General features: G+C 61.7%; 1 protein-coding gene across 2 annotated transcripts; it reads left to right on the top strand.

Moving 5' to 3' along the window:
* The first annotated feature begins 503 nt into the window (after positions 1–503).
* On the top strand, positions 504–24,655 carry PIAS4 (protein inhibitor of activated STAT 4). 2 transcript variants are annotated; one of them, XM_064573372.1, is made up of 11 exons: positions 504–627; positions 5,521–5,947; positions 16,437–16,494; positions 17,271–17,312; positions 17,675–17,765; positions 17,881–18,009; positions 18,098–18,203; positions 20,204–20,277; positions 20,378–20,538; positions 22,535–22,665; positions 22,820–24,655. In XM_064573372.1, exons 1-11 carry the CDS (start codon positions 601–603, stop codon positions 23,092–23,094), a joined length of 1,521 nt encoding a protein of 506 aa, XP_064429442.1. In that variant the 5' UTR covers positions 504–600; the 3' UTR covers positions 23,095–24,655. The 2 variants fall into 2 exon arrangements, with proteins under 2 accessions (XP_064429442.1, XP_045719274.1); XM_045863318.3 differs by having other exon boundaries at positions 16,437–16,521.
* Positions 24,656–25,094: the final 439 nt, after the last annotated feature.

The following is a 25,094-nucleotide window of genomic DNA, read 5'->3' as shown; positions in this document are numbered from 1 at the left end:
GAGGAGGGCCTCCTTCCTCGGCCGGGGGCCGGCCGGGGGGCGCCGCGCCCGCTCGCCCTCGGCCGCGCTGGGCCCCGGATGTGCAGCGCGCTGGGCCCGCCGAGGCGGCGCGGTGCTGGGCGGCTGGGCGCCCGGCCGCACGCGCCGGCGACCGCCGCGCTGGAGCACCCGTCCCCTCCCCCCGACGCCGCCTGGCATCCGGGCGCGCACCAGGCTGGCCGCCCAGCGCGGAGGCCGCAGCACCTGGCGGCATTGTTGTCACCGCCGCCCCCTCCCGTCCTCCTTCCCGACCCACACAGGACCCAGCACTCGCCCCGAACTGCGCGGGGCTCGTATTCCTTTAAGTAGCCAGACGCCGCGAGGGGTGGGCGTGGCGGCCGGGGGAGAAGTGGAGGGGGGCGGTGCCGGGCCGCCCTGATTGGCCCGAGGCCCGGGCGGCGGTCGTACGCGCCTGCGCATTGCGCAGCAGCGCGCGCCGCGGAGGGGGTGGGAGGGCGTGCGGGCGCTAATTGGCCGCGCGGCGGCCCCGCCCGCGAGTGGCGGGCGGTCACGTGACGCGACGGCTGGGGGCTCCCGGCGCGGGGGACGCTGGTGGCCAAGATGGCGGCGGAGCTGGTGGAGGCCAAAGTGAGTGAGCGGCGGCGGCGCCGGCCCGGGCGGGCGGGAGAGTGGGCGGGGGCCGGGCGGCGGGCGGAGGTCTGCGCCTTCCGCCTGGGGCCCCACGGCGCGGCCAGCTCGCGGTTCGCCGCCCGGCCCCCTCGCCCGCCCCTGGCCCTGGCGCGCCGGGTGCGGGCGGGGGGCGGGGAGGCCGGGGGCGGGGCCCCCCAACCTTTCCCCAGCCTTCGCGCTGGGGGTTGGTTCTCGGGCTTGAGGCGGGGTTGCCCCCCCACAGCCCGAGCGGTTAGGGTCCCGTCTCCCTAAGCACGGGGACAGGGCCGCGCCTCCCAGCTAGAGGCACAGTTCCCCCGGACAGCCCGACGGGCTGGACTGCTCGTCCCCTCCTCGCCCTGAGCCGGGGTCCTGCTCTTTGGCCTGGGGGAGTGTCTTCGCCTCCCATGGCACCGAAGGCTGGCATCTGGGTCTCAGCCCCCCCACCCAGCAGGCCAGCTGGGGTTGGCGACTCCCTGCTCTGAAGGGTCCCCTGACCCTTCTGCCACCGATTCCACCATCCGGGGTGATGAGCCAGGGTCCTGAAGCTCCCCCAAACACAGTGTTTTCTTGGGGTTCGTACCCCGGGCTGGAGTTTGGACCCCTAGTTCAGCTCCCGCGTTGGTCCCAGAGCCCCGCCCCCCTCCTGACACCATCTCTCTCGCCTTCGGAGTGGGCACCGTGTCACTCGAGTTCGCTCTCCCGCCTGGGACGGAGTCCTGACCACTGTTCCCTGTTCAAACCCTTCCTAACTCTCTCCTCAGTCTTGGGTCCTGGGCTTTGCCTTCCTCCCACTTTTTACCCTCGGGACAGCATCTGTGAGGTTTTGGACTCTGCTCCTGGGGTCTCTAAACTTCACGCTAGCAAGATCAGACCCCATACTAAGTTTCCCCTATACTCCTTAGTGAGTCTGCTAAGATCACACTCCCTCCATACAGCTCCCCAAACCCCACTTTAGATCTCTTTATGCACCCCAGCTCTGGCTTCTGGGCCTCCGTCTCCTTTTTTGCTGGTTTCCTGTGTTGATCCATGGAGAGTCCCCCACCTCTTTCTTCAGTGCCCTCAGTGCTTCTCCCTCATACTCCATTTTGGGGTTCAGGTTCCACATCCCATAGGTGCCATCCCTGTTAAGGGATGTACCCTCTTCCAGGTACCTCCCCAACGGTGAGGCTCCAGAGCCCTTGCCCCGAACTACACTAGGGTTGTTCCTTTCCTTCCTGAGTTTACTCAAGGTCTTTGGTGGCAGGGAGGTAGGGGACTGGACCTTTGCTGGTCAGAGGCTCCTCCCCCTCCTTCCCCGCTGGTCTCCCCTCCCCAGGGTCCTGACCTGTAAATGTTTTCTTTCTCCTGTTCCTCTCTCTCCTTCCATCTCCCTTCCCTTCCCGCGGAGATCTGAAATGGAGCTCCCTTCCCCCTGGAGCGTCCCACTCAATGCCTGTACTACACACACTGCCCTTCTCTAGGGTTTTGAGAAATTGGGACTTCCCCTGGAGATGCAGAAGTCTGAACTCTGCACGCCCGAGGTGGCAGCCGGTGGGCTTGAAGTCCCCTGGAGCCCTGAAATTCAGTGGTCCCATGGGGCTGTGACTCTGTGACTCTGGGCCTGGGCACCCGCCCCCACCCCCACGCCCACGCCCACCCCCACCAGAGGGTAGGGACTAAATTCTTTTATACCATCCAGGGCCTTGAAATACGATCTGATGAACTCTCTTTGACCCTCTGGTGGCTGGGGCCCCCCACCCCAATTAAATCAACTTGAGCCTTTTTTCAAGTTCTCTAGAATGTGAGCCTCCGTTCAGTGGCCCAGCTTTGCTCTGAGCCTCGGGAGCCTTTCTTCTTTAGTCTCTGGCTGTCGCCGTGGAGTGTCGCACGTGTCATTGAAGTGTTCTCTTCTTTTAGGTGCTTACCTAACCTTTTGTATTAGGAGCTGGGGATTACGTCTTTTGGGGTACAAAACTGGCTGCTCCGCGGGGAGAACGGGGGGGGGGTTGTTGGTAAACTTGGAAATCAGACTCTTCACCTGAGGCCCCTGAGAGGGCTTGGGGGAAGAGGTAGTCTGGGAACCCCTTGGGATGGTAGCATTTTGCGCAGATCTCCCATTTCCTGGAGAGAAGGACCTTAACTTTCCCCCGTTCAGAGGAACCTATACCTGAGACCGGTTAAGTTAAGCCCAGCAGCTCTATCCAGGCTGATGTTTTTCCACGCAGCTCCAAACAAGCCCAGAGTTGAGACTATGGAAGCCGTCGGGGCCTGGTGCTGTTTATAAACACAGATCTGAGGGGCAGGCGGGGTAGGATGAAGCCATGGCAGGAAGTGATTTGCAAAGCGCTTGGGGCTTCTTCCTGAATGTTTGTGCCCCTCTCACGCTGTCCCTCCTCCCAGTGTCAAGGGCAGGCTCCTTGGTGGTGGCAGCTGCTGAGAGATCTGAGTCGTGAACATATGGCAGCTTGAGGGATGTGCCCCAGGATGCTCGTGCGGCAGATCCGGATGTCCAACCTGGTGAAAGGGCTAGGCCTCGGCGGGGGCGGGGCGCTCCCAGGGGCGGGGTGATGTTAGAAGATGTGTTATGGTCAGACTTGGCATCCTGAGCCCACCTGCCTTTAGCTCCATGGAGGCCAGTCAGCTTCCACATGACATCGCTTCTCCCCTCCAAGGCCTTGGGCCTCTTCCAGAAGAAACATCTTGTTTGCAAGCCCATTTTCTCTGCTCAAGGTAGGAAGTCAGGCCAGGGAAGGTGAAGTCTTTGTTTTCATAAGCGTTCCAGGCTTTCTGAAGGCCAGCACACCGCTGCGGTCCCGAGGCCAGGGGTGTGCTGGGATGTGAGGGTCCCCAGGCCCCCAGACAGCTGGGGGGGAGTGGGAGGAAGTGCCCTTGGGACTCCGATGGACCCTGCCACTACCGCGCTGGAAGAGCCCTCGTGCTTGGCATGCGGCGGACACTCCACGTCTAGTGCGGGAGCGGGAAAAGGCTCTCTCTTGAGGTTTTGCAGGCAGGACGGGGCAGCTCCACACGTCTGTCTCTGTCGTTTTGTGCCTCGACAGCCCCTCCCCGCCATCAGCCGGAGCCTGGTGTAAGGCTGGGAGTGATCTTAGAGGGTTCCCATCCCACGTGGCTAGATGAGGTGCCCAAAGTACAGAGAGGCCTGATGGAGGACCCAGGGTCGTCCGGGAACCCGGGGCTCCTAAGTCCCAGTGCTCCCATCAGTCTCCACGCCTCACCCTTCGACAGCCAGGAGACGGGAAACACCAGAGCCTTCTGGCATTGGGACCGCTATGTAAACACCCTGGCAGGATTCCCACTCACCTCCGACTGTCAGACTCTCAAGTTGAATTTAAGGGCTTTATTGGTTTCCTTGGGTGGTGTCCTGCCCTGTGCCCGCCAGCTTTCAGTATACACCCTCATCACTTGTACCTGTTTTCCCCATTCCCCTGGAAGTTTCTTTTACCCACCACGTTTCATTCAACACAGGCCAGCTTTGGGGCTCAGTGTGAGTGGCCCAGAAACCCTGCCGGCGCATCCATCCTTCAAGGACACTTTGCTCGTGTAGCCTATGGGAAGCGTCCCTCCCCTTGGGGTCCAGGGTCTCACAGAGGGCAGGCCATGGTCAGGCTGCCCCAAGGAAAACATTGGCATCAGCTGAGCTCTCGTGTTTGGCTTGATTGAGTTGGAGGGACCCTGCCAGACCTCTTTCATCACTTCGCCACAGCTCACTTCACCACAGCTCACTTCACAGCCTCTGGGGCTGCCGGATTCCCAAAGCCTTCCCCTCAGACCCACGGTTCTCGATCCTGTTCCCAGGGGACATTTGGCAGTGTCTGGGGGACCTTTGTGATTGTCACCGCTGGGTTTTGGGGGGGCTCCTGGCATTGAGTGGGTGGAGGCCAGGGATGCTGCTGAGTACCCCATAGTGCTCAGGACAGCCCCACCCCAGAGAACAATCCAGCCGCAGCGTCCACAGTGTCGAGTTGGAGAGGGCCTGCTGGAATGATCAGCAGACGTTTGATGCTCGCCTGTGCTCAGCTCCATGTGGACGCTTGTAGTGCGGTAGAGAGAAATTACCCCTGGCTTTAGAGTCAGGCCTAGGTTTGAATCTTGGCTATAACGTGGAGCTCCCCCCCCCGCAGCCTGGCAGGGTTGTTTTAAGAATCAGAGTTAAGTATATGATTGCATGTGCAGCTCAGTTCCTGGCAGGTGATTAGTATTAAATCGTGGCTACCATCCTCCAGACTGAAGGGAAAACATGTTTGTGGCCAACGTTGGTTTACTCTGCTTTCCGTATGTTACCTCATCTGGTCTTTCCCACATCCCGACGAAGTGGATCCTGTCATCCTGACGAAGAGACTGAGGTTCAGAGAGGCCATTAGTGTTCTTGGCTAGGGAGTGGCTGAGGCTGTTTACGGGTAAAGCAAGATTCCCAGTTCCTGCCCTGGGGATGCTTTCAGGCTTGAAGATGGGAAAAGAGAACCTAAAATAGAAGGCAGTGGTGTGTGTTGGGGGGGCGGTCAGAAGCTTTTGCTGCGTTGGCAATGCCGAGGAAGATTTGAGAAGGAGGAGGGGAGCAGGGCTGAGCTGGGAGGGGGCATCACAGGGAAGGGTGAGCAGGAGGCCTGAGCAAAGGCATGGAAGTGGGACTGAGCCTGGGCTAGTGGGCCTGGTGCCAAAACTGCCACCTCCCCCTCCTCCTCCTGGGCTCCTGCCAGCTAGAGTGAAGGGGACCTGGGGGCAGGGCGAGGCAGCACCTGATGGGCTGTCACTTCACTGTCCCCCAATTTAGGGCCCAGGTGGCTCCAGGAAGCCCCTTGCTGCATTGGCAGTCCCCGAATCTGGCCAGGTCTCCTCTGAGCGTGTGTGTCTGTTGTTGCTCTTCCCCAGAACATGGTGATGAGTTTCCGAGTCTCCGATCTTCAGATGCTCCTGGGTTTTGTTGGCCGGAGTAAGAGCGGACTTAAACACGAACTTGTCACCCGGGCCCTCCAGCTGGTCCAGTTTGACTGTAGCCCCGAGCTATTCAAGAAGATCAAGGAGCTGTACGAGACACGCTACGCCAAGAAGAGCTCAGAGCCTGTCCCCCAGCCCCACCGGCCCCTGGACCCCCTGACCATGCACTCAACCTACGACCGGGCTGGCACAGTGCCCAGGACTCCCCTCTCGGGCCCCAACATTGACTACCCCGTGCTCTACGGGAAGTACTTGAATGGACTTGGACGCTTGCCTGCCAAGACCCTCAAGCCAGAAGTGCGTCTGGTGAAGCTGCCCTTCTTTAACATGCTGGACGAGTTGCTGAAGCCCACAGAGCTGGGTGAGTCTGCCACCGCCCTGGGGGGGGGTCCCACCTTCTGCATTCCCCCAGTGCCTGTGGCAGCTACGTCACCGACCCGGAGTGTCTCTCGGGAGGCAGCGAGGGCCAAGGGGTCGTGGGGGGCTTTCCCTCCTAGGAAGCACAGAAGCCCCCTCTGGGTCTTTATATTAGTGACCTGTAGGGTTGTCTCACGAATGAGCGTGAATCACAGCAGCTTAGCACAACAGGCACTTGTGAGGGTGAGAACTTGGGAGTGGCTTGGCTGAGCAGTCCTGACGCATGGGCACTGGTGAGGTCTCCGTCAGGCTGTTGGCTGGGGGCTGTCTCATCTGAAGGCCCGACTAGGGCTGGGGGCCGCCCACTCACAGGGTTGCTGGCAGGTCTCGGTTTCTTGCTGGCTTTTGGCTCAAGACCCTGATTCTTGGCATGTGGGCTCTGGAGACTGTTTAAGCATCCTCACAGTGTGGAATGGTGGTTTGCTGCGTCCGGAACCAGTGATGGGGGTGGTGGGAGGGTTACTATGCGCACATGTGTGAGCGTAGGGGCAGCTAGAAGCCACGTCGCTTCTTTGACCTCCGCTTGGAAGTGACCTAACTTTGTGTTCCACGTTCCGTCGGTCACACAGACCAACTCTGTGCATTATGGGCCGGGACTGTTCCAGCCTGGACCATCAGGAGGCGGGCATCACTGGGGGCCACCGGGGATGCTGGCTTCCATGCTCTAACTCCCTGTGGCAAAAGGGCTGGAAGTTGGATCTGACCTTCCTTCCTTCCTTCCGTCCTTCCTTCCTTCCTCCCACAAAAGGCTTGTTTCCTGGTAGGCAGCCTTGGGAGCAGCCTTGGCCAATGGGTTCAGGCCGATCACCACGGACCAGCAGGTTAGGGAAGGCTGGCTGTGCTCCCAAGAGGTGGGACACCGCCAGGAGTAGAGGGGACAATGCCAGGGCCTTGTGGTTCCTCTTTGCTCATTTCTCTGGCCCCCAGGTTGATGGCGCGCCGTGTGTGGACAGGCCTGGCCCCTCACTGGCAGCCGTGATGATGGGGCGGGGTGGGTGTCGGCCTGATCTCGGCCTCCTGTGCTCCCTCCGGCCACAGCTGCTGGTGCCTCCAGGGCTCCAGATAGCGAGTCTAGTGCGACGGGCTTCTTGGCGCCCCTCGGATTTGACTGGGTGCCCGCGTGGGCCTGGAGGCCCCTCTGGTCGTCATTCTCACCTCTTCCGTCTTCTTCCCCTTGAGGGCCTGCTGGGTGGGAGGCCCGTGGAAGCCCACCCTGGGGAAGCAGCAGGGAACAAGCAGAGCCCTCCACCCTTGTAAGGGTTCACTCTGGCATTCCTCGTTTAGGGCCTAGAGGTGCCCCGAGCGCATGTCAGTACTGTGGGTCCAGCTGCCCCCCTGCAGCCCCTCGTCCACACCTCCCTTTCAACCCCTGCATCTTTACCGAGCCCCTCCTGCACACCAGGCTCTGGCCCTGGTTGTGAGTTGGGCTCTGTGTGCCGTGGCAGAGGTCACAGCCCCACCGTGCCCCCCCCGTGCCCCCCCCGCCATGCCCCCTGCTGTGTGCCTCAATCCCTCCTGCCCTGCTGACCCAGCATCCCGTCTTGCTCAGCCAAGGGGCCCCTCTGTGCACGGAGAGTTCCACGCCAGCCCCATGCCAGCGAGCCCACTCTGTCCAGCCCTAGCTGCGGGGAAACGGGGGGGATGCAGCTGCCTCTTTTCCTCCTTCCTGTAGCCCTTGAGCTTCGTGAGGTTGGGCAAGGCGGCTGTGGTTCCGGTGAAGCTGGAAGGAGTTGCTGCTGGTCCAGGCCTTGGAGTCCCAAGGCCCCGTATCAACCCGAGTCTCTGCCCTCTCCTGCCTTCCCTTTGGCGGTGTTGGTCACCAGCCCCCGAGTGGGGAGTAAGTTGGCCTAGCAGCACCTGTCGTGGGGTTGACATGGCACCGTTGGAGACCCAAGGCCCTTTCCTCAGTTTCTCCAGGACAGCCCCCACCCCGCCCTGGTTCTGCTCCTCCTGACTACCCTCTGTACGTGTTGGAACCCATTCTCCCCCTACCCCCAGGGGTTCTCCGGCAGGCTCTGGGGGCCTTGGGACTGGCTGGCTCTGAAGGTCAGGCTGATGGTTCAGGTTCCTGAGGACTCAAGGGTGATGTTTGTAATAAGGAGGCTGGGTTTTCACCGGGAAGCAGAAAGTCAGGCATGGCACTGGGCGGGGGACAGAGGTGACTTTGAACTCAAGGGCCAGCATTCTCCCTCTCCTGCCTGGACCACAAGCGTCCTTCCTGCATGGTCCGCTCCCACTCCTGCCCCGCAGTGCATCACTTTGCCCTGAGCCCCCGGGGACCCCAGTCACCTGATCTCCGGGAGAGTCTGCTCCCCTGTCTACACCAGGAATTACTCTGCTGGCGGCTCAGAACAAAGAGGCCTACCCCGCCCTGCCCTGGCTCCCACCCACTCCCCCGCCCCTATCCTGAATGTACCCCTTCCTTGGGACTCCCATCCTCAGGGACCCTCTGTTGTCTGCTAGGTTCTGAGGGAGCGTCCTCGTCGAGCACAGATCTGGTCCTGAAGCCGTCTGGTCCCCTCTATTCCAGGACCAGCGGTTTTGGCCCCCCGCTCCTCAACCTGGGGGCCTCCCTGGGGTGCCTCTTCTACAGCGCTGGCGTTGCCCAAGAGCCACCTCACGGGGCTTGCGCTCAGCTGGCTTCCCCGTCCCCCCGTGCTCCTGACCATGACCTGCTGACCAGAATGAGGTCCAAACACTCTGGTCTGTTTCCCCGGAAGAGCCGCCGGCCAGCTCCAGCTTCGGGATGGAGACCGCGCCGGGTGCAGAGGAGACATAAATCACAGGGAGTGGAATGTTTGGGTTGGGGGAGGGGAGGAGAATAATGGAGCTGGAAGGACCTCAGGAGACAGATGATCTGCTCCAGCGGGGCTGGCACCTAGAAAGGTTGGGAAACTGGCGCAAGGTCACACAGCCTGCTGAGGAGGGGGCCCTGGGGCCGCAGCTCAGCCATCTTCCTGACTCTGACCCTTCCCTGAGTCATCAGTGCCCTGCACCCCTGTGGGGAGATACCCATTTTGAAGCATGGGAATGTTCTGGACCTCAGGCCTCCTCTTAGCTCAAAGAGCCTGGCTGTCCGACCCGTCCCAGCCAGGAAAGGGGCACTTGCTTCCCAACCCCAGCAGAATCCAAGGGGGGCCAGGGAACACCGTCCTGGGCATGCCCCTGCAGCTGGGGGCTCACTGGGCATCTGACAGCCACCCAGGGTGTGAGCGGCCGGAGAGTGACGGAGGAGGCCCGGAGCCCCGTCGGTGCGTGGGAGAAAGGAGAGGCCATCCTGAGACTTGAGGGCGGAAGGAAGGAAGCACGACCTGACGCGGTGCTGCTCTGTGAGGCTCGCCAGTGTCCTGTGGCCAGCGTCTCGGGCTGTGGGGCCGGGCCCTGCCGCCCCGAAGTGAAGGAGCCAACCCACGTCGTGACAACTCCGAAGGGTCTCCTGGTTGTCTCCGTGCCCCAGAGGGTGGCCAGCACCAGTGCTGGCTGGGGACTGCTGGTCCGGCGCCCGCCCCGTTGTGCAGGGCACACACGTGTTCCCCCTCCGGCCTCTGGCTGGTATCGCCGAAGCAGCAGGGGAGGTATGGGGTCCCCCGGCTGGCGTGTTTTGCCGGGAAGCTGCACTTGAGGTGAACGAACGGTGCTGGGAGAGCAATGCTCTGCTTGGGGAGCGCAGGCTTCCTGGGGGCGGTCAGGGCCGCGAGCTCCTGCCAATGCATTCGTGGGGAGGTGGCAGGCAGGAGGCTTCCTGGAGGAGGCCACGTTCCAGACCTGAGGGGTGAGTAGCCATAAGCCTGACAGAGAGGAAGGCGCAGGGGAGTGTGTCCCAGGTCCGGGCCTGGCAGTGAGCGAGGGCTCGGGAACAGAAGTCCTTGTGACTGGAGCGAGGTGCGGCGTGAGAGGAGAGAGGGAGGGAGAGGCCAGAGAACACAAGATGGGTGGGCCACGGGGAGAGTGGGGGCCGGCTGGACTGTCCCGAGGGCTTCTGGGGTCGTCGAAGATCTGGTAAGCTTTCCCGGGTCTCGTTTCCTGGGGTCCTCTCTGAGGTGGGTGTTAGCTCCTGAGGGACGCAGAGGCAGAGTGGCCTGTGTGCCGTCCAGGGGCCAGGCGGGGCTCACACGCAGGTGCATGCTCCCTCCCTGGGTCCTCAGGTCCATCCCGGGCCCTGGGAGCTTGGGTGGTCACGTGGCATCCCAGGTCCGGCCTCCCAACTCAAGGGGCAGGTGGCCCAACCTACTGGGCCGGCGGGGCTTCCCCCACCGCCCACCTGCCCAGCCGTCTCCCTGGTTTCTTCCCTCCACGTTGTCAGTCTTCCCCCCCAGCAGCCAGAGGAAATTTTTAAAAGAGCCATCCAGTTATGTCCTTCCTCTGTTCAAAACCCTCCCGTGACCCACTGACTTTTCTGCTTGGTTTCTTCCCTGCCCTCCTCTCCTCTCTCTCCCTTCCCCTCCCCTCACTATTCCTCCAAAACACCAGGCCGTGTTGCCCTGGGGCCTTTGCACATGCTGTACCTTCTGTCTGTCACACTTTCTCAGACACCACATGGCCCTTCCCTCCCGAGGCACCTAACCTGAAGCTCATCTTCTTTTCCTACTTGCCTGCCTTCGCCTTCCCGTCACCACCCTCTCCCCCTCCATGGCTTTGCCCCCAGCCCTGGCGTGGCTTATTCATTTGTAGGTGTTCTTCTTTAATGTCTGGGCCTGGGATCGGTTCATTCCCTCACTGCATCCACGGTGCGGAGCGGGGCAGGAGGTGCCCAGTCCGGGAGCTGAGAAGCAGCCAGGAAGCTGCCGTGAGAATGACCGAGAGCTAGCATTCTCCAGCTCTCCTTCAGTGTGTGACCCTGTACCATCCCCATGACCTCAGGAGTAGCAAATCAAGAGCCCGCCAGCTGGGTGTGGGCACCCAAGTTCTGCCCCTGTGATTGGAGGAGTTGGGGTGTGAGCCCAGAGCCCCTGACCCAGGGCAGGTGCCTGCTTGCTCCCTGCTGTTGGCAAGGCCCCCTGCACCGCCCACACCATCTCTTAGACCTTGACTTCCTCATTTGGAGAGCCGGGGCCGGAGTCAGAGACCCTATGTGGGTCTGGGGGCATTGGCCTGGAGGACAGGCCTTGATCCTTCTCTGAGGCCCCAGGGTGCAGGAGGCTGCAGACTAGTGGGAGGGAGGCCAGGCCTCTCTGACTGATTGGAGATCCCGGTTTCTTTGCTTTTTATTTAAACTTTTGTAAAATTGTGTGTGTGTTGTAGAAAATAGTATTAGGCCCCTGTTGGAGGTTTGGGCTTGTTCTTGCCACCCTCTTTTTTTTTTGCATGTGTGATCCTCCAGAACGGTGGCTACGTCCTAACTACCGTTTTACCCTCCCGCTCATGCCCCCCATATCGTGTTCTCTGCTGCTGGTGGTTTGCACGGTGGCCTGGCAGCCGGGGTAGAGATGGTCGTGCTGGGCTCCTCTGTTAGTGTCTTGGATTGAACCAGAGGCTGGTTCCCAGTCCTCCCAGAAGACCTGAGAGCAGGGGGTTCCCTCCCTTTAGTCCCTGGGGGGCTCTGAGGCCTGGGGTGGGTACCTCGTCCTAGCCCACGCGGGGCCCCCATGGCTTTGTGGCAGCCTATGTGACACGGCAGAGGTACTTTGGGGTTGGTTCAGTGTTCATGACGAGCCAAAGACACTGGGAAATTGTGTTGATTCTTAGGAGGTAAAAGTTTTAGAGAAAAATCAAGCGGGCAAGGAGATACAGGCAGTACCAGGATTGCAGGGGGCTATGGGGGGCTTGCAGTTTTTAAATAAAAGCGCTCAGGGAAGTCTGTCATTCTGGTGGAGTTTGGGCAGACTTCAGAGACATCAGGGCCATCTAAGTAGCTGGGGGAGGAATGTTCTCGAAGAGGGGATGTCGAGTGCAAAGGCACCAAGGCAGGATGTTCTTGGCACTTGGGGAACACAAGGAGGTGGCCTGGGTGGCTGCTGTGGAATCAGGGCCGCTTGGGGTGGGGACAGCATCCCTCAAGTGGCAGGCGGTGAACTTGGGGGAGCTGGGGGGCCATCGAGGGGTCAGTGTACTGATCGGAGGGGTAGGGGTGGTGGGAGAGGGACCTTACTAGTGTGTTTTGAAATTGGAGCCAACTGGGAATTGATGCTGGGGGGACAGGGGGTGCCGAGAGTCGTGGATGCTGCCCACGGCCCAACCCTGAACAGCCGAAAGGGTGGAGCTGCCATTGGCAGTGGACGATGGAGGCCTGGATTTGGGGGACCCCCACCCCCCTCCTACCGTGTGGGGTATGCTGTGTCCCGGCCGAGGGGGCGGCTCACCTCCCACTGGCCACTTGGCTTCCTGAGGGAAGTCAGCCACCCGGGGCCCATGGCACAGCAGAAAATGCGAACGCTGTCCCCACGGTGGTGTCATCTAGAAGGGGGAGCCCTGGAAGGGACCCCAGACTCTTGGCCTCCCATGATAGCGCTCACCTGCCTGCCTTGTTTCTGGGGATGGAGCTCCCTGGCCAGCAGGTGGGATTGGCTTCCCGCTCAGCCGCCAGCCGCCGCAGCCCAGCTTGGGTATGGTGAGCGCCCCCCGCCCCGCCCCGTCGGAAATAATTGCCCTTTGGCTCTTAGGGCAGGTCTGGGCATGTCTACAGGTGGCCTGTGGGCCCCCTCACCCCCCCAATTAGACGGCCCTCCTCAAGGGCCCCAACCAGGACTGCGCAGGGATTCGCCAGGCCCTCGGCAAACAAGCGTGAATTGGTGGCGGCAGCTTGGTGGTTACAGCAGCTGCCTCTTGCTGAGCTCCAGCCTCACGCCCAGCTCTGTGCCCCGAGAACTGGGTCCCGGGGACGGAAGGCACCCAGCCTGGGGTGGGGGTAGGGATGTGTGCCCCAGGCAGAGCTGGGTTATGAACCTGGTGGTCTGGCTTCTGAGTCTCGGCTGGTTTCAAATCCGAATTGTGTTTGCTTTTTACTTTTGTTTTTTTTTTAAGATTTTTATTTATTTGAAAGAGAGAGCGTGAGCGAGAGAGATAGCATGAGCAGGGGGAGGGGGAGAAGCAGACTCCGCTGCTGAGCAGGGAGCCCGATACGGGGCTCAATCCCAGGACCCTGAGATCATGACCTGAGCCGAAGGCAGACACTCAATGGCTGAGCCACCCAGGCGCCCGTGTTTGCTTTTTAGATAGGTTACCTGCTGTTGTGGTTTGGAATTCAGAGAAGGTTCTGGAGCAGCGGTTGGCCGACTAGGGCCAGGGGCCAATTTCATTGGCAGCCTTTTTTCCTAAACCAAGCTGTATTGACACAGCAACGCCCCATTTGTCTGTTTATTGTCCCTGGTGGCTTTCATGGTACAAGGCAGAGTGGGGACGTTGAGGCAGAGACCACGTGTCTTACTAAAACCAAAACTACTTACGCTCCAGCCCTTCATAGGAACAGCACGCACACCGCTGTTGGATGGGTTGGCAGTACAAAGAAGGCTGGCTTCTAGCCTCTCCCGGTCACTCCGAGGCAGTGGCTGTGGCCGATTCTCAGGGGGCTCCCAACCCAGAGATGTCTCTTGAGCAGATGAGCAGACCTGCACTTACGCAGACCCTTCCCCCTGTCGGTGACACGAGTCCGGGTGTGACGCACACCCACCCGCACCAGCTGCTTTCACCTGACAAGAACATCTCGGAGGTTACTCCTTACCGTCCTTATCGGAGTGTGAAGAGCTTCTGGATCCTTCGCTATCTGTGTCGGGGTTGCGTGGTATTCCTCTGTAAGCTGCTCCGGCGTGCATCTTCACCAGACCAGGTCGGTGGGCATAGACTTAGGCCATCCGCCCTCGATGGAAACCGTTCTGAGCGATGGCTGTCCGCGGGCCCCGGTCCTCCTGGGTGTGTGAGCACGTGTGCGGTCGTGGCCCTAGAACCGGGGGCCGCTGGGTCCACGTTGTGTGTGGGTGATCTTGGCAGATTGTGCAGGACGGCCTGCCCTCCCCAGAGGCTTTCGCTCCTGCCAGCCACGTCGCATCCAGTCTTCTGATCGGGTGGCTTTCAGTGTGGTTGGTTGGTTTTGTTTTTTTAAGATTTTATTTATTTATTTGACAGCGAGAGCAGGAACACAAGCAGGGGGAGTGGGAGAGGGAGAGGCAGGCCTCCCGCGGAGCAGGGAGCCCGATGCGGGGCTCGATCCCAGGACCCTGGGATCCTGACCTGAGCCGAAGGCAGACGCTTAACGACTGAGCCACCCAGGTGCCCCTGTGTAGAGGTTTTAAACCAATCTTGCATTCCTCAGCTAAATCCCAAGGGCCCGGATATTTGCTGATATTTTCTAAAGGGTTTTTGTGTCTGTGTTCATGGGGGATGTTTATCTGTAATTTTCTTTTTTTGATGTGTTTTTGTCAGGTTTTGGTATCAGGGTCGTGTCAGCCCTGTAAAGTGAGTTACTTGTTCTCTTCTTTATTTTCTGGAAGTTCATAAAAGTTTATACGATTTCTTAAATATTAGGTAGAACTCACCAGTTGGATCTGCAGTTTTCTTTGTGGAAAAGTTTTTAATTATGAATTCAGCTTTTTTTTTTTTTAAAGATTTTATTTATTTATTTGAGAGAGAGAATGAAAGAGAGAGCACGAGAGGGGGGAGGGTCAGAGGGAGAAGCAGACTCCCCGCTGAGCAGGGAGCCTGATGTGGGACTTCATCCCAGGACTCCAGGATCATGACCTGAGCCGAAGGCAGTCGCTTAACCAACTGAGCCACCCAGGCGCCCGAATTCAGCTTCTTTAACTGATAAAGGGCTTTTCAAATTTCTTATATTTTTTGGTGCTAGTTTTGGTAATTTGCAACTTCGGAAGAATTTGTCTATTTCATTTAAATTGTCAGATTTATTGTCATAAAGTTGTTGGTTTCATTCCTGTATTAAACCAAAAGGGTATAGATGTGTACTACGGTCTATTTTTCGTTTCTGACAGTGGGTGTGCTTATGATCTTTTTTTATTGTTTGTTCTACTTAGCTTATCAAAGAAGACTGGCTTGATTATTATTTCTGTTGCTGACTTTCTATTTTTATTTTTAATTTTCTTCTAACTTCAGCTTTAATTTGCTCTTTTTTCTAGTTTCTTGAGGAAATGCAAGGCCTTCATTTGAAAACTTTTTCTGTCTTTTTTTTTTTTTTAGATTTTATTTATTTGACAGAGAGAGAGAGAGACAGCGAGAGAGGGAACACAAGCAGGGGGAGTGGGAGAGCGAGAAGCAGGCTTCCAGCAGAGCAGGGAGCCCGATGCGGGGCTCGATCCCAGGACTCTGGGATCATGACCTGAGCCGAAGGCAGACGCTTAACCATCTGAGCCACCCAGGCGCCCCGTTTTCTGTCTTTTTTAATAGAATCATTTTAAAGCTCTGATTTTGCTTCCAAACGACTATGTTAGCTGCTTCCCCCAAGTTTTGGCGCAGTGTATATTCTCATTTAGTTCAGGGACTTTCTGATCACCCCTGGGGTTCTCGATGCAGTTATAATTGAGAGTGAAGAGCCAGCTTGTCACCACCATGGTTTCCGTCCCCTGGCAGACATTCCTCCACTTCTGCACCCAGGTGGGCACTTTGGGATGGTTAGTGTGGTGCCCCTGCTGCCCTCCTTGTGTCTCCTGCTGTGAGCTGGGCTGCTCCGTGACTCTTGTTTTGTGCACCTGGAGGTTCAGGGCAGTTTCACTTGCCTACCTCCTTTGCTGGCCATGAATGCCCGAGGCAGGACCTCTGTCCAGCTTGTCCCTGTCCCCTCCGGCAGTGCCTTGCAGGGGCTTTGCTGAGCACCACACAGACAGGCACACGCTTGCCAGTTGCCCAGAACAGTTGTGTGAGGTGGGGACAGAGTTGTTGGCATCTTACAGGCTCCAGGGGAAGCAGCTGGCCCAAGGGTGTGCAGTCTGTCCCACTGCATCCTGCCAGCCCGCCAGGCTCCTCTTCGTGAGCTGAGCGTGTCTTTTTTTTTTAAAGATTTTATTTATTTGAGAGAGAGAGAGAGAGAAACCGCGTGAGAGGGGAGAGGGTCAGAGGGAGAAGCAGGCTCCCCGCCGAGCCGGGAGCCCGATGTGGGACTCGATCCCAGGACTCTGGGATCATGACCCGAGCTCAAGGCAGACGCTTAACCAACTGAGCCACCCAGGTGCCCAGGCTGAGCGCTTCTGTTTTCCTTAGAGACCCTTGAACCCCGGAGGGCTAAGAAATTTGCTGTTTCCCAAGAGGCCCTTCCGGGGTTAGGGGTGTTCCCTGAATCATAGGCTGTGGTGTGGCACCAGGAAGGGCTGGGCTTCCCCTGCACCCTCGTCCCAAGCGGCCCTGCTTCCATCCCACAGGCCTGGCTGCCTGGGTGAGGCTCAGCCTCCTGTTCACTGCTTCCGGGTCTGAGGAGGGTCCAGCCCCTGGAAATGGGTGTGGCTGGCTCCCTCACTGGGGACCAGACATCACCCTGACCCTGAGTTTGTCTTTAGTTCCACAGAATAACGAGAAGCTTCAGGAGAGCCCATGCATCTTTGCGTTGACGCCAAGGCAAGTGGAGCTGATCCGGAACTCCAGGTGCGCTGCGCCCTGCACCCCTGCTGGCCTCCGCGGCAGGCGGTGGGCCGGCATGGTCTGGGGCCGTCTAGAGGGCTGGGCTAGGGGCGCCTTCTGCAGACCCGATGTGGGCCCTGCGCTCCGCGGTGGGGGGAGGGGAAGCCCTGCCCCCGCCCTGTGCTCGGCACCTGCCGTGTGTACCGGGCAGTGCGCCCTGTCTGCATGCTCTCGCTGCCTCTGATCCGCAGCCCCCGCTTTAACAGAGCTCCCCTTGGCCCTGTTGGCATGGGGGCTGAGCGGCATCCCTGGCCCCACCCACTTGATGGCAGGACTCCTCTAGTTGCGATGGCTGTAGCTGTCCCCAGACACTGCCTGGGGTCCTGCCGGGGCAGGATCTCCCTGATGAAGACCCCGAGCCATAACAGCTGAGGGTCAGAGGCATTCCCGGTGTCTGCTCCCCGAGGCCCTTCTGTCTGGAGCAGCCGTTTGTTGCCCACTTGGCACATACTGGGTCTCTGCCTACCGACCTATTAAATATATCCGCGTGGACACTCCCCTCCGGTTGTACAGAGGGAGAGGTCATCTGCCCAAGTCACCAGTGAGTAAACAGGAGAGAACGTTTCAGTCAGCGCCCAGAGACCTTCGGTTGCCAAGGGAGGTAGCAGGTGAACCTGTCTGGCTAGTGCAGGCGAAGTGATCAGCGTGCCGTGCTGGGTGCTCTCCTGCCTCACTGACCCCCCTTCTCCCCTCTGCTTCCTCGGCATGTGCAGAGAGCTGCAGCCCGGGATCAAGGCCGTGCAGGTCGTCCTCAGGTGAGCCTGGGCCTGCCCGCATCCCCCAGTGCCCGTAGCCCTGCCCTGTCCACCCCAGGTGCATCCCAGTCGGGCCCCTCTCCCTCCTGACGGCTTCTCTGGTTCTCCCCGGTTCAGAGGTGGAGGCCTGCTCCTCCTCTCTTCCTGCTGTCCGTCCTTGCCTGTGGACACACCACCGCCCAGCCTTGCTCAGACCAGATCTGGGGCCCCGAGAGCCCCTCGTACGGTCCAGAACGGCGATGCATCTGTTGGGCAGAAATGGCCCTTGTGGCCTCCATGCCGGCCTTGCACCCATCCCCCTCTCAGGGCCACCCCTCTGGCCAGAGCCCCTGCTGGCCTCACGGTCCACGTTGTTATTGCAGAATTTGCTACTCAGACACCAGCGGCCCTCAGGAGGACCAGTACCCACCCAACATCGCCGTGAAGGTCAACCACAGCTACTGCTCGGTCCCGGTGAGTGCCCCCCCCGTGGCCCCCGCCACCGCAGCCTTGGGCCACTGTGAGGGTGGGGCAGAGAGGGCACCATGGAACCTCTTTCCGAGGTGTGAGCCCCCGCGTCTGCTTCCAGGGCTACTACCCCTCCAATAAGCCTGGAGTGGAACCCAAGAGGCCCTGCCGCCCCATCAACCTCACCCACCTCATGTACCTGTCCTCGGCCACCAACCGCATCACCGTGACCTGGGGGAACTACGGCAAGGTGAGTGGGGCGGGGCTGCCTCCTGCCTGCACCCCCCCCCCGCCGCCCCTCCTCGGCCTCACCACCCCTCCCCCACCTCTGTCCCCAGAGTTACTCCGTGGCCTTGTACTTGGTGCGGCAACTGACCTCTTCAGAACTGCTGCAGAGGTTGAAAACCATTGGGGTCAAGCATCCAGAGCTGTGCAAGGCGCTGGGTGAGCTGGTGGGCCCATGTGTCACCCCGGGGGATGTGGAAGGAGGGGGAGCAGAACAGCCAGCACAGAAGCCCTGAGGCAGGGACGCGGGAGGCAGGCCCTCCAGCCCAGGGAGCCTGGGTGGTGAGAGCCAGGGGCAGGTCTGGCATGTGGGCAGGGCGAGCACATGGGGGTCATCCCCACAGCAGCGAGGCGGGAGAGATCCTGGGGGATGGGGGCTGGAGGCCGTTGCTTCTGACTGCTGGGCGGGGACCAGGGACACGGGGGCAGGAGCAGACCCGATTCACAGCCGGAGGTACCGGGGAGTGATGGAATCCAACCTGAGACCAGACCGGCTGTGTTGGGGGTGGTGGGGGGCACGTAGTAAGCGCTGAAAGTGAACCACCGCCAAGACGGTCCTGTGTTTTGGCTCGTGTCCGTGCGTGCGCTGGCTGTGCGGCCCTAGGCAAGTCACTGGCCCTCTCTGGTCACTGCACCTTCTCACCAGATCCTCACAGTAGTCCTGGGCCGAGGGACTTGGCGATGTCCCCATCCGACCACTGGGGACCCTGAGGCGCAGAGTGGCAGGGCTCCCGCCTGTGCACCCCACCCCACTGCCTCCCTCTTTCCCTCAAAGAGCCCTTTCTTCAAAACCGGTCCCCCACCTGCCCATCTCCCTGTGGGGACAGTGACCGACTTGACCAGAGGGGGCAGGCATTGGCGTGGGGGCCAGGTGGGATTCATCCAGGCCGAGGCCCACAGGGTGGGGGCAGGGCACCCAGAGGTCTGGTGGAAGTCTGGGAGAGGCGGGGGTCCGCAGGGCTAAAGGGAGTGGTGTGTGTGGGACCGCTCGGGCCCCTGCTTGGCGCCGACGGTTCAGTTTCCTCTCGGAAGCCACCCGCAGGCTGGGTCACCGGCTGCTGGGTTTTTAGTTGCTGCGGGAAGTCCTGTATTTGTCTCACTTGTAGCCTTCTTGCTGCACCCAACCTTCTCTCTGTCGGGTGGGGAGGAGGCGGCCTCGCTTCAAAACCAGATGCACCTGAGTCCATCGCTGGCGTTTGGCCAGAGAGGCAGGCCCTGAGGTGGGGATTCACGTGAAGGTGTGAACAGCTGATGGGGCCTTCGGGACCTTGGGGAGAGGGGTGGGCCTAGGCCCCCTCAACCCTGTGTGGGAGGGAAGAGGAAGCTTCTGGAGGAGGGGCTGCAGGGGTTACACGGAGGAAGGAGGGGCAGCTCCAGGCTCCGTCTGTCCTGAGCCCTCTGGGGGTCTGTCAGCCAGTCTCCCCGTTCCACCGAGAGCAGAACAAATGCAGAACGAAAGGGTCCGGAGGGAGGGAGACCGCACTCCTCCTTGTGGGCCTGCCTCAGGGTTTGCTCGTGCGCATTTCCTTCCAGTCTCTCTCCTGCCGTGTTCACCGGCAAGAAGGGGGCCTTGTGTGTTGCTGTGGGCATTTTCCACGAGGCCTTTGGCTTCAGGTCACCCGAGAGGCCGTGCTCGTGGGCTCACTCCTGCTCCTGCCAGGGGTGGGGGTGTCCGGGAAAGGGGCTGCCAGGACCATCCTGGAGCGGCCCAACCTCCTTCTTGCTGAGCCCTCCGGGATGGTTGGTGTGGGACACACAGTCCCAGCGAACAGCCCCGTCTGCGGCTGTCGGTTGCCTCCATCTCTCTTCCAAAAGAGGCCCATGGGCTGTGAAAACGGGCAGCAGAGGGGGCTTGTCGGGTCGGCCTGCCCCATCGGCATGCCAGGTTGTCCAAAATTACCGGCCGCTGCCCAGGACACTTTCACAGGTGATCCTCGTGGCCCTGGGCCCTGGAGCTGAAATGTACATCTCGACATCCTGGGAGGTGGATGTTGGGGTGCTCCGTGTGTGGACCGTCTTCCCCCTGAGATGGAGGGGTTGAGGGTGCTTGCTGCTGCCTTCCCCGGCGTCCGCGGGTGCTGGAAAAGCCTGCGTCTTGGCTCCGACCCCGCAGACGCCTCTGTCCCTTCTGCTAACGACGGCCGCCTCCTTCTCCGCAGTCAAAGAGAAGCTGCGTCTGGACCCCGACAGCGAGATCGCCACCACCGGCGTGCGGGTCTCCCTCATCTGCCCGGTGAGTCGGGCTGTGCGCGTCTTCTGCTCCCCACCTGCCCGCAGCGCGGGGCCGCCCGGGGGGAGGGGGGCCACTCACGCCACCCGCTCCCTCCCCGCAGCTGGTGAAGATGCGGCTGTCGGTGCCCTGCCGGGCGGAGACCTGCGCCCACCTGCAGTGCTTCGACGCCGTCTTCTACCTCCAGATGAACGAGAAGAAGCCCACCTGGATGTGCCCCGTGTGCGACAAGCCGGCCCCCTACGACCAGCTCATCATTGACGGGTGAGGCTCCGGGCGGCGCTGGGCAGCCCCCGTCCCCCCCGCGCCCACCCTGCGGCAGGAGGGGCCGCGCCGCGCCCCTCCGGAGGCCCCTGGGTCTCCTGACTCGGGTCTGCGGGTGGCTCAGAAGCCCTGGCCGCAGGGAAGGCAGATGTCCTCCTCGTGGGGCTCCAGGGCCTTCGTGCGCCGGCGGGGGCTGCCAGCTTAGGCTCTCGGGGCCCAGGAGGTCGGTTGTTGCTTGTGACCCCGCGGACCTGGGGTCTGCTTTGCCCCACGTGAAGCAGGGACCCCAAGAGCTCGGTGCCGGGGCCGCTGCGCGAGCCGGAGAGCTGCTGCGCACCCAGCATTCAGCACCGCAGCCGGTATGCCCTCTGTGCGGAGAGGTGGAGAGCACAGTCTCCCCGGCTCTGGTCTCGGCTCTCGGGTGCCCCTCTGCCCAGGCGGCATCAGCCCTCCCCAGGCCACGGGGGGATGAGGGGAAGAGGCCGTTCTCCCCAAAAGGGAGACTTTGCTCAGGTCTTAGGTTTCCAGAAAGTGAGCCCAGCACCTGACCAAGCAACTCCGGCCAGGCGCCAGCCACACCCATGTCCTGTCCCCGGAGCTGGGGGAGGGGCGGGGGGACAGAGGCTTTGGTTAGGGGAGTTGCGGCTGCCAGGCTGGGTCTGTGCCTACCCTCTGCGCCTGGCAGTGCGTGAGGGCCGAGTGTGTGCGTGGGATTTGTGCATGCTGTGGGCCCGGGGATGGCCCACGGTCGGTGGGGGCTTGGCGTGAGTCCGTCCCCACACTGGGGTGCTTGTCTTCATCTGGTCACTGCACTCGGGCTGTTGTCAAGCCATCCCTCCCAACCGTGCCAGGAGGTGAGCCTGGATCGTCCCCACCTTACAGATGAGGAGACTGAGGCTCAGAGGGGGCAGTCACCTGCCCCGGGCGTGCCCAGCTCACAGGTGGCCGGGCCAGCACTGGAACCCAGGTCCGGCCAGCTCTGAGCCTGGCTCCCCTCCCCGGAAGGGCTGAGCTGCCGTGCCCCAGTGTCCCCACGCCATCTAGCCTTGGGGTGGAGTGAGGAGGCCCCTGGGGCCGGGCACAAGGGTCAAGGCTGAATGGCCGCTCTGTTCCTGGCCTGGCAGCTGTGTGGCCCCGTGCTTGCCTCTCCCCCCACCCCCACAGGCCTAGAGCGGGTCACCCAGGCTCGAGTGGCGGCAGCTCCGACAGCTCCAGGGGCAGAGGGTCCTGGGGTCTGGGGGGGTGGCTGTGCCCCGCACGCCACAGTCCCAGCATCCCACAGGCTCTGGGCATAGCCAGGGAGGCTTCCTGGAAGCAGAGTCCTTGATTCATGTGCTTCCTCGAGGATTATGCTCTTTTGTCCCACCCTTGGCCCTGAGCCGGGTGATTCTGGGGTCCTCATAAGGACTCTGTCCCAGACTCTGCCTTCCGAGGACCCCCAGCTGGGCATGGGGGGCGTGGGGCACGAGCCAGCCAGACATCTCATTGGCTTTGGGGAGCTTCCCACCCCTCCCCGGGCCTCAGTGTCTCCGTCTGTAAAATGGGGCTGGCTGGCAGTACCTCAGTGAAACGGTGCCCAGGGCCAGGGCCTGTCCCGCTGGGCCGGCCGTGCTCTCTTGGGGCGCTGCTGTGTGCGCGGGACGCGGTGGTCTCGCTTCTTCCTGCCCCACCCCAGGGCTTCTCGGGGGCTGTGAGCAGCGCGCTCGGCCTGTGCACGCCTGGCGCCTCGTCTGTAGCGAGGGGCGGCGCGGGGTCGGGATGGGAGGGTAGGGGCCGCGGGGCAGAGGGGTAGCGGTGGGCTCACGGAGCGCTGCGCGGGCAGGCCCCCCCCCACCCCCCCGCAGCCCCGCTGCACCTTGGGGCGCCGGGCCCTGGTGGGGGTTGTCCGAAAACCGCTTCCGCAGAGAAGGAAGTGGTTTATTTAGCGAGCGTCCCACCTGAGTCGGGGGGCGGGGGGGCAGACGGCGGCCCAGGAATCAGCCCCCTGCCCCTCCAGGCTCCTCTCCAAGATCCTGAGTGAGTGCGAGGACGCCGACGAGATCGAGTACCTGGTGGACGGCTCGTGGTGCCCGATCCGCGCCGAGAAGGAGCGCAGCTGCAGCCCCCAGTGCCCCATCCTCGTGCTCGGTGAGTGGGCTCCCCGCGAGCGGGCCGGAGCGGGGCTCGGCTGGGGGCTCTGGGGACCCCGTGGCGCTCGTGGAGGCGGGGGAGCACCCCAGGGCCCCTGCCCCTCACTGGCCTCCCCGCGCCTGCTCTGAGCACCTCTCCCTGTCGCCCTCAGGCACCTCGGACGCCAACGGGCTCCTGTCCACCCCCAACGTCAACGGGGGCGGGGGCGGGGGCGGGGCGCTTGGGGGCGCCGGGGGCGGGGGCGGCGCGGCAGGCGGTGTCGAGAACGGGAAGCCGGGAGCCGACGTGGTGGACCTCACGCTGGACAGCTCGTCGTCGTCGGAGGACGAGGAGGACGAGGAGGAGGACGAGGAGGACGAGGACGAGGAGGGCCCCCGGCCCAAGCGCCGCTGTCCCTTCCAGAAGGGCCTGGTGTCGGCCTGCTGACTGCTCGCCGCCGCCGCCGCCGCCGCCCCCGGCTGGACGCTCGACTTCCCTGGTGCTCACCCACGCGGAGGGGGCGCAGGCGGGCCTCGGGGTGCAGAGGGAGGAGTGATTGGTTTCTTTTTACTGTTGTTCATTTTGTTTTTCCACCCCTTTCCCTGGCTCCTGGTACCTGTACCTCTGGACTCTCCTATCGGAGAATTAAAAAAAAGTAAAATGACAAAAAAAGTCCAAAAAAAAAAAGGAAAATGAGACAACAACAAAAAATGAAACTCTTACAAACGAGGCAAGCCACCCGCCCAGCTGCCTCCCCAGCCGGAGCCGAGCCGCGGAGCCCGAGGCGGCCCTGGGAAGGGGCAGGCAGACCCGGGGAGCCGCACTCGGCCGCCCCGCCTCGCCTCGCCTCTTCCAGGGACCATTCCAGCCGGTGCAGAGGGATGGGGCGCGTGGGGGTGGTGGGGGCGGCAGGGGAGACGGACGGGCGCACGGCCCCCCTCCCTGGCAGCAGCCGCGACTTTGACATCCGTCTGTTCCTCTGCTTTTTTTCTCTGCAAACACGTTCTCTCGCCCAGAGACCCTGGAGCGCACCGCTGAGCAGGGAGCATTTTAGCCAAGAAGCCATGGAGTGGGTTGGGGCGGGGAGGGGGGCGGGGGGCACAGGAGGGGCGGGGGGGGGGTGGGGGGGGGCCGGGGAGGGTTTAGCCACAGATGTGTTGTATTTTTTGAAAGTGCAATAACTTGGTATTTTGAAGACCCAGCATGTGGCCAGGACCCCCGTGGAAGGCGGGGGCCCCAGGGTGCGGCAGCGTGTGGCGTGGGGGGGTCTCAGTTTTCTAGCCAGCTACCTCGGTAACTCCAATTCAGGTTAACTTCCCTACGGAACAGCGCAGATGTCCACAGACGCCCCCACCACCCCCGGCCCTCCTCAGGGGGGCGGGGCGGGCGGCCACTTCCCAGGGGGCAGCAGGGACTCCCGCCTCGCCCTCTCCACGTGGGGTGGCTCCTACCCCCCTCTTGCTCTTGGGTTTTCCGACGGGTAGAGGCCTGCCTGGCCCGCCCCCCCGGGGAGCCTCACTCTCGTCTTCCAACAGGACCAGGCCGAGGGCCACCCGTCAGCGACTCGCCGAGCCCCTGGGGGCGCCCGGCCTCGGGGGTCCAGCCATCGCGGGGGGTCCCCACCACTGCCCCCGATGCCTCCAGGAACCCGCGGCTGGGTGCCCGGCCCCCCGCCCAGCGTCGTTGTCCTCTGGAGGCCACGCTCGGTTCTCCCACCGCCTCTGCCCTCCGTTCTGTTCTGCTTTTTTTTTCCTTGCTGCCCCCCCAGCCCCAGAATAATTTCCTTTGTGTAAACAGCTCTTCTAGTCAGGAAGCAATACCGTTTCAGGTCTGAAGAAAGGGACATCAATCTGGCCGAGGGCAAATTCAGTTTTACTGTATAAACTCGGCCGTGCAGCTCGGCCCCCCTCCGGCTGCACTGGCAGCTGAGGGCCGCGGTTTTCTAATATTTGTATTCTAATTTAATTGTTTTTAAAAAACGCAAATAAAAAAGGTCAAGGTGAAGCCACCGAGGCGTCCGCTTCTCTGTGCATTGGGGCGCTGGCCGGGGGTGGGGGGATCGAAGGACAAAAGCTCCCCGTGGACGGTCCCCTCGTGCAGCATGGCGTCGGGGATCCAAAAGGCGCGGCATTTGGTCAAACGCGGAAGGAAGGTTTCGCTTTGCACTGCTGGGCCCGGCGGGGTCTTTCCGCTACGCTGGGCGAGGAGCCAGGGCAGATCTGCCGGATCCAGGGTTGTCCCCGCTCGCCTGGGGAGCCGGGGAGCCGGTGGGAGGGAACTCGGACCACAGCCCCGAGAGCGCAGCAGAGCCGCCGGGCAGAGCCGCCGGGCGCGGGCCTGCAGTCAGACAGTAGCAAGTGTCGGCGAGGATGCGGAGGGGCTGGAACCCTCGCGAGGGCTAGCGCCCTGGAGGCCGGGACACCAGGTCCTCCGCCAGATGACACACA

Source organism: Mirounga angustirostris, unplaced genomic scaffold, assembly GCF_029215605.1.
Source record: "Mirounga angustirostris isolate CCGP_5_RB_7025 unplaced genomic scaffold, mMirAng1.0.hap1 SCAF_1, whole genome shotgun sequence".
NCBI lineage: Eukaryota > Metazoa > Chordata > Mammalia > Carnivora > Phocidae > Mirounga > Mirounga angustirostris.
This window is presented reverse-complemented; position numbering and strand designations above follow the sequence as displayed.

Excerpts from the sequence above, each read along its gene's own strand:
- PIAS4 (XM_045863318.3), top strand. The coding sequence starts at position 601 with ATGGCGGCGGAGCTGGTGGAGGCCAAA. Across the intron at positions 5,948-16,436 it reads GCTGAAGCCCACAGAGCTGG|TTCCACAGAATAACGAGAAG; the intron begins GTGAGTCTGCCA and ends GTTTGTCTTTAG. Across the intron at positions 16,522-17,270 it reads GAGCTGATCCGGAACTCCAG|AGAGCTGCAGCCCGGGATCA; the intron begins GTGCGCTGCGCC and ends CGGCATGTGCAG.